At 35.2% G+C, this 13,784-nt stretch overlaps 1 protein-coding gene across 2 annotated transcripts in view; it reads left to right on the forward strand.

Moving 5' to 3' along the window:
• The window catches only part of Gpm6a (glycoprotein M6A), a 310,213-nt gene that overhangs the window by 279,413 nt on the left and 17,016 nt on the right, over positions 1–13,784 (forward strand). For both annotated transcript variants that reach the window (XM_055593583.1, XM_055593582.1), the window contains exon 3: positions 11,671–11,827. In XM_055593583.1, coding sequence (XP_055449558.1) covers positions 11,671–11,827 — 157 coding nt within the window. The remainder of the gene's footprint in view (positions 1–11,670; positions 11,828–13,784) is intronic.

A 13,784-nucleotide genomic window follows, 5' to 3' on the forward strand; every position in this document is an offset into this window, starting at 1 on the left:
TCTCTACATATAAATATACATGTCAGTTTAGTTCTTCAAATCCAGATCATGTGTTGGCTCCAATCTTGTGATGAGTTTATCCAAGCGTAGGAATTATAATACTTATGTTGTATATATGTGAACCTCATCTATCATATATGAGGTCCAGTCCTTAGTAATAAAAAATAAGAAATTATTATCAAAAACTACAGTCTATAAATCTGAAGTATCAATGTCCCCGAAACTTGCAAATGAATACTTAGTAGCAAGTTAAAAGTTGTCTATTTCATTTCTATTTCATTATTTCACAAATCCTTTATAAATTAACATATTTATTTAATTGGATAATAAATCTATTCCTGTAATTTGTTAATTGTCATAGAGTTAAACATTAGCAAACACATAAAACCAAAACTTGAAAGCAATCAACATTATATTAAAATTGCTGGAATCATTCTTTGTTCATACTCATCATATAATGTAATTAAGCTATTTCAAAATCCAACTAGCTAGGAAAAGCGCAGTTGAATTCACCTTTAACACCAGCATTCAGGAAGCAAGGGGAGATTTATCTCTATCTATGAATTTCAGGAGAAACAGGGACATAGTGAGATCCTGTCTTGTGGTGATGGGTGAGGGGAAAAGAAAGAAAAAGGAGGAGGAAGAAAAGGAAGAGGAGGAGGAGGAAAGAAAGAAAGAAAAAAGAGAGAAAGAAAATTCAACTGAGTTATTGCTAGTTAGTTCAGGAGAGTTTTAGTAAGATAATTTCAAGGATATATTTTAATGTGATAAAACTGACATTTTTCTTTTTAGTCATATCTCAGCTTAGCCTGGACAAAATATGTTCTCACTGTTCTTTATTTTAAGCTACCACAGATGTCCTTGAAATCAGCAGTTCTTTATATTTAGTCTGCACTCATATTTCTTTATTCAGTTGTAGCAAATGAAGTTTATAAAGTCATAAGTCTAATAAGTGACAATATATTAATTATTGATTATAAAGTTATGTTTGACATTTAGACAACAAACTTTAAAATATCACAGATCTCTACTTGAGTTCTGAAGATGCTATCTGTGCGAACTTGGGAAAGGGAATTTAGAAGATACTTCAGATTATATATTTTTATAATTTTATATTTGATCTCTTATATGAGAAATTAAATATAAGACCGATAAATGTTCAAAAGATGATAATAGCATATTGTTTGGGGAAGTCCAAATTTTTTCCATAGTTCAAACTCCTTAAATTCACCATATAGGCCTCATGGAACTTCCAAATAGATTAAATCCATTTGGATTTAATAAACAAACAAGCCAGCACACCCAAAGAACCCAGAACACCTGCTAAAAAAGCATATGAAAATAGGAAAGGTTTATTCTATTAAACTTTCAAAATGATGAGTAGAAAGAAATAAATTCTTAAATTATGTAAAGATTTGGAGGTTGTGGAGATGACCCTCAGCGGGGCTGCCTACAGGGATGGAATGGCAGAGGGACTAGGAAAAGTAAAGGAGAAACAAAGGATGTAAAATAAATCAGAACTGTGTGGCCAAAGGGACAAATATTAGGCTTGTAGGTGATATGTCCACCTTTTCTTCCCCTCCCTTATTTATGTTTTTACACCCTAAATACATACAAGTATCTAAACATAATTCAGGTCTCTGACACTAAAGGGAAATCTATGAAAGGCATGTAACCGTGAAATGTAACCATTGCATTTTACTGGTCGTCTCCCTAGCATGAAATCTTACTTTTCGGAGAAAAGTGGGCAGTTAGTTTCCCTTCTTCTGCATTATATTTCAGATATGTAATGATGGATATGTATCATTGGCCATTCTACATCCTGACTTCTCAGTTAATGTTCCCTGCTCAGTAGTCCAGCCAATACGTCAAAGCCTTCAAAGAAGGAAGAGAATGAATTTCTAATACTTTTCTGGTCTGTTGGTAGTATTATTTAAATGAATTGAAAACTACCATTTTAGTTATTATGAAAACCAAATAGTCATGAAGAAAGTTAGAATATTTAAGAAAATAAAGAATGAATGGAAATAATGTCATGTGTCACTGACTTTTTTTTATTTTTCAGTTTATTCATTTTTATATCAGGATTGTAGCCCCCTCCTTCATCTCATTCTGGTCCCTCACTCCCTCCTTCTTCCCCCCCAACCCTTTCCCCTAGCCCACGGAAAGTGGGAGTCCTCCTTCTCAGTCAACTGACCCTAGCTTGTAGTCTCATCAGGACTGTCTGGATTCGCTGTGGCCTGGCAAGGACTCATCACCAGGGGGAAGTGATCAAGAAGCAGGCAACCAAGTTCATGACATCTCTCTCTATCTATCATTGTTAGTTTCCCAGAAATATTTTATTTATTAATGTGTCAGTTTGGCTGGTTCTTCAAATCCAGGTCATGTGCTAGCTCCAAACTTGTGAAAAGTTTATAATTTAACCTACTTCTCCCATTATTCCTTCATTTCAACAACATTTACTTATTAGCACAACCGCTTGGGCTTTCACACTCCAGAAATGACTCGCTATCTGCTGTGTAATAAAGAGAAACTCCTCTAATTTGTGACTCAGAATCTCTTACCCAAGAGACATTTTGATAATACATTATTTCTGTGTTCCTTAACATCATTTGAAAAAGCAAGCAAGAGGAGCCTATTTATTTTAAAACTGCAAAACAAATATATACAGCTTGATGTGGAGACTGGTCAAAAATTGGGTATCAAATGGTGATAAAACAATTTTTCTAAGTGATTTGGCCTCTTGAATAAATATCCTGAGGTGTGGTCACACACTAGCTTTACTCTTAAATAAAACTTTCTATATAATCTATTTCTTCAGGGTTGTATTTGGTTTTAAAAAATAATAATAAATGTTCAGTATCTGATAACATTGACTTCCAGACAGAATAAATTTTATTTTTAAAATATTTTAACTCTGATTTTATATTAATGTACCAAACTAACTTACCATATTATGAATTATTAAATACTTGAATGTAAGCAGTTACATGAGGAAAATTCACTGATTTTACTCCCAACTAAAGTTATGATTTTATAGTGTCAACATTTTCATTGTTTATATTTATCTTTTGGTAATTAATGAAATATAAAAGAGTTATCAGTATCTGAATGGTTTGAAGTAAGGAGATAAGCTAAGGCTAAAAGACAACCTTAGAAACCACTGTACCCTGCAAACTCTCTCTTCTCATCTACATTATTGACAGCTAAAAGAGACGTTTTCACCTTCTGCTTACAATACTGGTTCAAGAGCAGGCAAATTAGAGCTGATGTGAGATTAATGATTTGTCTTGGAGATCAGAACATACTTTAAATCGTAGTTAAAACTTGTGTTAGAAAATCTATTAAATTTATGAGTTCTGAAATACAATCAAATAGAGTTCATTTTTACTAAGCAACTTTTCAGCTTTTAATCATTAAAAAATGATTTTTTAGAATGTAAACTTGTACAACCATTTTGGAAATCAATCAGGAGCTTTCTCAGAAAATTGGTAATAGTGCTACCTCAAGGTCCAGCTATATGACTCCTAGGCATATATCCAAAATATACTCAACTATACAACAAGCACATTTGCTCAACTATGTTCATAGCAGCTCTATTCATAATAGCCAGAAGCTGGAAACAACCTAGATGTCACTCAAAGGAGGAATGGAAACAGAAATTGTGGGACATTTGCACAATGGAATGCTACTCAGCAATTAAAAACAAGGAAATCATGAAATTTGCAAGCAAATGGTGGGATCTAGAAAAGATCATCTTGAGTGAGGTAATCCAGAAGCAGAAAGACACACATAGTATATACTCACTCATAAGTAGATATTAGCCATGTAATATAGGATATATATACTAAAAGCTATACTCCTAAAGAAGTTAAACAACAAAGAATACCCTTGTAATAAATTGTAATAAATGATGATAATAGTAAATTTTAAAATAAATAAACAGGAAAAGGGAAGATGATCAATCCTCATTCAGAAGAACAAATGCAATAAATATTTGAAGCAGAAGACAGGCAACAGGACAGGAGCCTACCACAGTCAAACTCTGAAAGATTCTACTGGTTGAGGTTTCTAAGCAAAGGCTGAGGCTCATAGCCAAACTTTGGGCAGAGTACAGGCAATCTTATGAAAGAAAGGGGAGACAGAAAGACCTGGAGAGGACAGGAGTTCCAAATGGAGCTCCAAAACAGAGCCATAAAAACTGATTCTTGGGGGCCCTGAAGAGAATGATAACCCAACGAAGGACAATGCATTGGGAGGACCTAAAACCCAGGGTCAGATGTAGCCTGTAGACTCAGTATCCAAGTGGGTTCCCTCATAAGGGGAGCAGGGACTTTCTCTGATGTGAATTCAGTGACTGGCTCTCTGATCACCTCCCCCCGAGGGGTACAGCCTTGCTGGTCCACAGAGGAAGGCAGTGCAACCAGTGCTGATGAGACCTGCTTGGCCAGGGTCAAATAGAGGAGAAGGAAGAGCTCACCTATCAGTATACTAGGGGAGGGGCATAGGGAGAGAAGAAAGGGGGAGGGTGGGATTATGAGGGGGCGAGGGAGGGGGACACAGCCGGAATACACACTGAATCAATTGTAATAAATAATAATAATAAATTAATTAATAAATAGAAAAAAAGAAAAATGTTTAAAGAAAACAATCAGAAACTATTTTCTTAAAACTAAGAACTCCCAGTTTCAGAGATCAAAAATCTGAAGCAGGTCTTAAAAGGTTTACTGCAATGGGCTGAAATCAAGATGCTGGCAAAACTGTGTTCCATCTGGAATCTCTGGAGTTGTTCCATCTTACAAAAGCCACCTGCATTCTTGGCTCCTTATCCCTTTCTATCTTCAAAGCCAGCCATGTGGCATCCTGAAATCTCTCTCTGAATTTTATAGTGACACTTTTATATCTTTCATTTTAAAGATTCACACAATTACATTGAATTCACTCATTCACTTGAGGATAGTTTTCCTATCTGGAGATCATTGACCACATATGCGAAATTCCTTTGATCATACAAAGTGACTCATGAGCACTTGCCCAGTAGGATGTAGATGCCTTTGGAGGCCATTATTCTTTACACCACTTTAAAAGTAGGGAATTGGGGAAATGGGTCTCCATATTGTAGAATGAGCCATAACTTTTAAAACCACTGGTGGGGAGGGGAATGTGTTCTCTTTGAAGTACTCATAATGCATTGGAAAAAAAGTAAGTTTTCAAAGTAATGAGCTTAAAATACATAAGAAATTGGCAGGATGACCATTGATATTCTTATTTTCCTTTTTGTCCATTTCTCTACACAAAGCATGTTATTTTTAATTTGGTAAGACAGTTTTGTAAACATACAATGAGAAATTTGAAAGGATTTTCAAGGAGATAAAGTATCTGAGAAGTGGGATATTATAGATTGTCATTCAGTAATTGAAATTATTGGGTTATTTTTTTTCTAAATGCAAAGGCAATAGAAGTCCATCTAAGAAGTAAGAGAGCAAAGATATATTTAAAATGTGCAGCAGGTAAAGAGAGCATGAGATTTGTTTACATATCAATGTCCTCACTTATCATTTTCTTTGGGTAGTCTATGCATATACATACATATTACATATACATCTTGTACATATGCTTTCTAAGTGGAAACTTCTTAAGTATGTCCAATTCAAGATGTACAGTAGGAGCGTGCTCACTTAAGGTCATAGTTCAAGAAGGAAAGGTGATATATTGGAACAGTTCTAGGGATGGTTTTGATTCTATTAAATGTGAAACAACGGAATATTTTAGAAAAACCTTAGTTCCTCTTTCTGGACAAGACTTTAGCTTCACCTAAAACAATGGACATTTGAAAGGTACATTAACATAGAAATTTGCCTTTAAACATAACTCCCTTACATATCTGTCAAGATTAATTTGAACATTTATTCAAAGTAGGATTCTGAGAAAATAGCTGGACTATCATGTTCTTTACATCAACTTCCACAGGCCAGAGTGTAAAACAACTTAAATATTCACAGATTGATATGTAGGTTAATATATATATATATATATATATATATATATATATATATATATATATATAATATATATGCAGTGAACTATTACTGACCAGTAGAAAATAAATCCAGACATGTGCTAATATATGGATAAATTACAAAAACTTCATGTTTAGTGAAACAAGTTACTCACCACAAGAACACTAATTAGATTAAGTATCTAGCAGACTCTTTCTCACAGAAACAAAAAGTGGAATCTGATTGAACAGAGCTGAGTTGGAGGATCAGACTGAATTTCAGTTGTTCAATTGTATGGTGTTTCAGCCATATAAGATAAAAAGTTTCAGGGATCATCTGTGCAACATTATAACTTTATAATTAACTATACCATGATAGACATGTAAGTCTAGCAAGAGAATAACCCATGTTCCTTTTACTACAATAAAAGTTATTAGATATGACTTTTGTGAATCACACCTGTCAATGTTGCAAAGTAGCTGTGGTGGTTTGAATAGGTTTGGACCCCACAGACTCATGTGTGTGAATGCTTGGCCCACAGGGAATGACACTATTGGGAGGTTTGGTCTTGTTAGAGGAAGTGTGTCACCGTGGGGGTGGGCCTTGAGGGTTTCCTCTGCTCATGTTCTGCCCAGTGTGGAATGAGTCTCCTCCTGGTTTCCCGGGAATACAGTCCCCTTATGGCTGCCTTTGGATCAAGATGAGACTTCTTAGTTCCTCCAGCACCATGTCTGCCTGTATACTACCATACTCCACTGCCCATGACAGACATGGACTAAAGCTCTGAAACTGTAAGCCAGCCCCAATTAAATGTTATCCTTTATAAGAATTGCATTGCTCATATTGTCTCTTCACAGCAATGAAAATTCTAACTAAGACCTTAACTTTACTGTAATTTTCAAAATCATTGATGGTGGTATTATTTCCTGAAAACTATCAGAACAGCAAATGGAAAAGCAACTTCAAATTTTCTATACCAAAGACTTCTGAACTTACCTCCTGCTCAGAAATACATAGAATAAAAGTGATTAGGAAGCAGTAGCCATTTCCTGCTTTTGAGGGTTGTCACTTTCCAACTCAGAAGAGATATTATATACTCTAGTATTACTGTCAAATCAGAGCATTCTAGTAAATGTCTTGCAACCCACTATTGCATTAAATAATTTCAGAATTAGTAATACACAGGCTTTACATTTAGATAAACAAGTGTATGTTTTCTGATACTGCCATAAAAACAATAGCTTTGTGGCTTTAAAGGAAGGGGGCTATGGGTAGATGGGGAGAATTTATACAACATACACATGGAGAACCTGAATTCAATCCTTAGCATCAAAGAAAAAAATAAGGAGAAAGAGAAAAAGGAGTAGAAATTTAAAAATATATGTATATTTCTAGCATAGTTGGAAAGTTTGTGAACTTGAAACAAAGTTGTCATCAGGGGAGGACTCTTGTTCAAGACTCTACAGAAGGCGCAGCAATTTATCTCTTCCAGGTACTAGCTTCAATCAACATTATTCCAATGTGCCTTCATCTTTAAGGTGATTTCTCCTCTTTTAAAAATTAAATGGAAATATTATTAGGTAAAATCATAAAAATATTTTTTTGACTTTTTCATTTTAATTTTAATGTTTTTCTCAATTTATTCATTATATATCCCGACTGAATCCCACTCCATCAACTCCTCCCAGCCCCACCCTCTCTCCCAAGTCTCATCCCCTTTCCCTAGTCCACGGAAGGGGGGAGTTCTTCTCCTCTGTCACCTGCCCATAGCTTATCAGGTCTCATCAACACTGCCTGGATCCTCTTCCTCTGTGACCTGATAAGACCACATCTCCAGGGGAAAGTGCTAAAAGAGCATGACAAAGACAGCCCCTGCTCCCCTTACTCAGAAAACCACATGCTGACTGAGCTGCCAATCTACTACATCTGAGCAGGGGGTCTAGGTCCTCTCCATGCATGCATGGTCCTTGGTTGGTGCATCAGTCTCTGCAGGACCCTGTAGGCTCAGATTTTTTAGCTTTGTTGGTCTCCTTATGGGTTTTTGTTCCCTCCATGTCCTTCTATCTCCCCCCCCCCTTCTTCCATAAGACTCCCTGAACTCTGCCCAAAGTTTGGCTGTGAGTCTCAGCATCTGCTTCTATCTCCTTTCGGGTAGAGCTGTATCCTCTATAGAAGGCTCACATACTGTTTCCTCTCTTCCACTGCTTCTGGTGTCTATCATTGGGTGGGATTGGGAGGGAATAACGAAGGGGCTACAGCTGGGATACAAAGTGAATAAACCATAATTATTATAAAAATAAAAATTAAATTAAAAAAAACAAATAAAGCTGCTACGAACATAGTTGAGCAAATGTCTTTATTGAATGGTGGGGCATCTTTTGAGTATATACCCAGAAGTGGTATCGCCTAAGATCCTCCTTAGTGTTTAGCTTCTTTAGGTCTATAGATTTTAGTACAGCTATCCTATATTATATAGCTAATATCCACTTATAAGTGAGTGTATACCATGCCTGTCTTTCTATTTCTGGTTTACCTCACTCAGGATTATCTTTTCTAGTTCCATCCATTGGCCTGCAAATTTTATGGGGTATAGAGCTAAACAGAGAATTCTCAATAAAGGAATATTAAATGTCAGAGAAACAAAGAAATGCTCAACATCCTTAGTTACCAGGGAAAAGCAAATCAAAACAACTCAGATATTCCAACTTACACACATAAGAATGGCTAAGATCAAAAACTGAAGTGACAGCACATGCTGGAGAGCATGTGGACAAAGGGGAACCCTCCTCCATTGCTGGTGGGAGTGTAAACTTGTACAACCACTTTGGAAATCAATCTGAAGCTTTGTCAAAAAATTGGTAATAGGACTACCTTAAGATCCAGCTATACCACTCTTGGGTATACACCCAAAAGATTCCCCAACATTCAATAAGGACATTTGTTCAACGATGTTCGTAGGAGCTTTATTTGTTTTTTTTTTTTAATTAAATTTTTATTTTTATAATAATTACAGTTTATTCACTATGTATCTCAGCTGTAGCCTTAATCCCTCCCAATCCCACCCTCCTTTCCTCATCTCCTCTTTGCCCCTCTCTAAGTGCACTGATGGGGCAGATCTTCCTCCCCTTCCATTTGACCATAGTTTATCAGTTCTCTCCTGGATTTGTTGCAATGTGGCCTAGCTAGGCTGCTCCTCCCAGGGAAGGGGGAGAAGTCAAAGAGCTAGCCACTGAGTTCATGCCAGAGAAAATCCCTGTTCCCCTTACTAAGAAATCTTCAACATCCTTAGCCATCAGGAAAATGCAAATCAAAACAACCCTGAAATTTCACCTTACACACATCAGAATGGCTAAGATAAAAAACTCAAGTGACAACACATGCTGGAGAGGCTGTGGAGAAAGGGGAACCCTCCTCCATTGCTGGTGGGAACGTAAACTTGTACAACCATTTTGGAAATCAATCTGGCACTTTCTCAGACAATTAGGAACAGTGCTTCCTCAATATCCAGCTATACCACTCCTAGACATATATCCAAAATATGCTCAAGTACACAACAAGGAGATTTGCTCATGTTTGTAACAGCTTTATTCCTAATAGCCCAAACCTGGAAGCAGCTTTATTTGTAATAGCCAGAATCTGGAAACAACCTAGATGTCCCTCAATGGAAGAATGGATGCAGAAATTGTGGCACATTATCACAATATAACACTACTCTGCTATTAAAAACAAGGAAATCATGACAATCATAAAAATATTAATTATGAAGGCGTTTAAAAATTCTAATGAAGATGAATAATTTTCTTGAAAGTGTAAATATGTACCATACTCATCAAATACATCCCTCAGATACTGCAATATTGATGTTGTATTAAGGGTAGAATGTCATATCCACATGACATATAAAGCGTGTAGTTAATACATTCCAAATATTGAACTTGATCTCTTACTCAGGTTAAATGACATAAAGCACTGAGTTGGTGTCAGCTCAACACCTGCCCTTAACTGGCATTTTGTACAATGCTGACCACACTGAGCTACTCACTGGTAATGATAATGTATGAAAATAAGTCCTAGCAGAATATTCTTACAACTATAGGAACAACTATGATTATAGCTATTTCTTTGATTTAAGAAGATATTATATAGAACACAAGCACAGAGTGAATAGTTTCGAAACAAAGTACAAAAAATAGAAACTTCCTTCACAAACATGCTAATTCTTTCTAAATTTAATGAGCATTAATCCCCTAAGTATGGAGCTGTAAGATGAGAGCATATTATCTATTACGTACCCTCTATCAGCTATCTATTCCTGTTTACCTATAGTTATTATGTATGTATCAGTTCTCTGTGTATATGTCTGTATTTCCTAACTGTGATTTTAGTACGGATTTTTTCACTTTTTTTTACCAACTATGAGAAAAGAAAGTTACTGTTTTAATCCTCTCAGAAATTATGCTCTGGTGATTTCTGGCTCATTTCTATTTAATATTAAGTTGTGATTCTATCAAAAAGTTTACTTTTCATTTATATGGAAAATTCTCTTCCTTTTCATTAATTGTTTTGACTTTTTCTACTAAATTTCTACCATGATCTTTATCATAAACTTAAACAACACATGTAAAACGTGGAAATAAATTTCTTTTTATATAATATTGCATTGATGTGAATAATACATTGATTTTAATTAAATTGTTTAATAGCTATTTGACAGTTTGAAAACTAAAGATACACATGCATAAAGTTTTCTATTTTAATTTGAAGCAATGTTCTGCATTATTGATACTGTTATTGTGAGACAGTATTAGTAGTATTTTATGATAGAAATTAAATAAAATGTACTTTAAAACTAGTGTAATGACAACGTATGAAATTTTTATGTTCGTGAGAAACTGATAAATAACCCGAAACATTCATTGTCCTTTAATATTTTCAAATTTCAATATTTTAACCATATATATATAGATATGTACATCCAAGTACATATCCATATATGTGGATGCATTTGATCATTTTTTTCCTGTGATTACCCCACTTATCAAATAAATTTAAGCAACCTCTTAATTATCTGAGTAAGACTGTAGAGAAGGATGTTGTCTACATTCAGAAAAAAACCTTGTTGACAGACTCTAAAAATGGAAGAACAAAATTTATAGACAAACATTAGGAATATGAAACACAAATGTTTTATAATCCATCTACCATTATGAATAGCAATGTTCTTTTACTTTAATTTTATTGTCAAATATTCATTTAAGATAGTCATGTCTAACTCAGTCCATCTCCCATCTCCTCCTCTGTAGTTCTCCTATCTTCCTCTACATTTCCCTCTGAACTCCATGGACTCTCCCTCTCTAGTTTTTTTATTTAATATTCACTGAAAACATTTAGTGCTTCTTACAGGTGCATGGGTATGGAGCCATGTATTGAAGCCTGAGCAGCCTCTCAAGGATCATATCCCTAGAAAGAAGTTACTTTCTCTCTTCAGTTGTCCTCATCTGCCAGCAGCTCCTCCTTGAGTCATGGAGATTTTGGATACTTGCTTTTGCGCATATCTTCTGCTTTCATTTCAAAGATCCACAGACACACGAGGATCAGCTTTTTAAAACAAATGACAAAAAGTCATTGAAATAAATCACCTTGTTTCTTGGTTTTCTTTTTTTGTCTCCAGGATTGACATCTTTAAGTATGTGATCTATGGCATTGCAGCAGCTTTCTTTGTCTATGGCATTTTACTGATGGTGGAAGGTTTTTTCACAACTGGGGCCATCAAAGATCTCTACGGGGACTTCAAAATCACCACCTGTGGAAGATGTGTGAGCGCATGGGTATGTCATTTCTCTGCACTCAGCATGTAATGTGGGTTGATTTCAGTGTCACACAGATGTTTTTACTCACATGAAGAGAGTCAAATAATTCTTCAATGGAGAATAAAGAATCATTAATTCTTCAATGTTAATTTCTAACATTTTCTTCCATGATGGAAATCTCACATCATAATAAGATTTCTAAATTAAATTTGTTATGAAATATTGGTTTTAATTTCTCAAATCATATGCAATATGTATTGATTTATTGTTATTTATTTTAAAGAACTTAGGGTATCATACAAAATAATATAAAAACCTTCTCCTAATCTATAGGCAAAATGCATATGTATGTAAATTTCTGTCTCTCCTTTTAAACTTATCTCCATGTTTAGCTATATATTTGAGAATAACTATGTCAGAAAAATTCTGCTTTATAAATTTATCAGTGTTGGTCTTCAATCTTTATTGATGAGATGTTTGGTGGTAAATCAAATTTATATTCATAATATAAAACTAATGCATTTCAAAGCATATATCTGCTAATTATGAGAGTAGTAAAAACCAAAAGTCATACAGTTGAAAATGCTGTTGCATGTTTTATGTAGAATAGTTTTCCCACAATGAATCATTAAGCACCCATCCTTTCCTGGCCTTTCCTTCTATTTTGTCATGTCACACAAGAACATATATTTACATCAAATAAGTCATAAAATTTAAACAATCTGTAATAAGGACTAATAAATTAGTTTGACTTACAGAAAAATCAAACCTATTTGTTAGCAGCAAATCTTTATATTGAGCAGCTTGTAATGGATTCTAAGATGCAGCTTGGTTGAGGTGTGGACATCTCTTACTTTCTGCAATTCCTTATGGGTGATACAGATGCATGTAAGGAAAACTTGAGTTTCAATAATGTAACTTAACAGCTCTAAAAAGAGAATTTCACCTAAATTGTTTGGATTGGTAATACCAAATTTTAGATCCAGAGAAAATAATATGCATAAAGATCTTGGGTTGATGTTAAAAGCCTCTACATTCAGTTATCCATGACACTTAAACAAAAAGGCAAGTTTCTGGCCTAAATTTGACTTCTAGTTTACAAATTGTGTATAATACATTTAGAGAATGAAAGGCTTACTTATTGTTCAGACAACTCCTGACAGTGCATCAGTGAGCCTTAGAAAGTAACTTTAGGTTTTTGAATCATGGTTGACATATTTGACAAAAATCAAGATCATCTTTTTAAAATTCTGAGTCTGATGTTACAGAAGTGTAAGAAAGAGAGACAGGGTCTGTAAACAGATCTCTAATGGCACAGAATGTCCCACCAGCAGGACAGTTTCAGGCAATTGTGATATTTCATTCAGAACTGGGAAGTCAGCACATAGTAATAATAATCATGGAAGAATTTGCACATCTATGTACAGATAATTATCTGCCTGTCAGTTAAGCATCTTAAAAGGAATCTCAAATACCTATTTTTAAAGTGAATCATCAGCCACACTGTTTTTCTACAATAGTAGCGATTGTGTCAGCACTCACACGTAACACAGCAGAAGGCTGGCAGCAGCTGCGTGGGCCCCTCAGTGGCAGCAGGTAGTCATCCCACGAAGCTGTGCCTGCCCACTCTTACAACACCTGCTCTGACATCCAGTGTTGATCAAAGTGGAGCAGAAGCAGAAACTGTAGTCTTCAGCACTCTGTAGCATGAGGCCCATGAGCACCAATGAAGAGAACAAACTCCAAGGACCAGGAAGTAAATGGGTGGCAACATGCAGCCTGTAGCCCTGTTTTCTGCCCACTGTTGGGTGCAATGAATCAGAGGAGAAAAGAATTCATGTCCCCCCCTTGTCTGGCATTTATGTCCCCTCTACTATATTCATTCAGTTTCTTTCTTTCTTTCTTCTTTCTTTCTTTCTTTCTTTCTTTCTTTCTTTCTTTCTTTCTTTCTTTCTTTCTTTCTTTCTTTCTTTCT

Source organism: Psammomys obesus, unplaced genomic scaffold, assembly GCF_907164565.1.
Source record: "Psammomys obesus unplaced genomic scaffold, mPsaObe1.curated_primary_1811, whole genome shotgun sequence".
In the NCBI taxonomy this organism is placed as follows: Eukaryota; Metazoa; Chordata; class Mammalia; order Rodentia; family Muridae; genus Psammomys; species Psammomys obesus.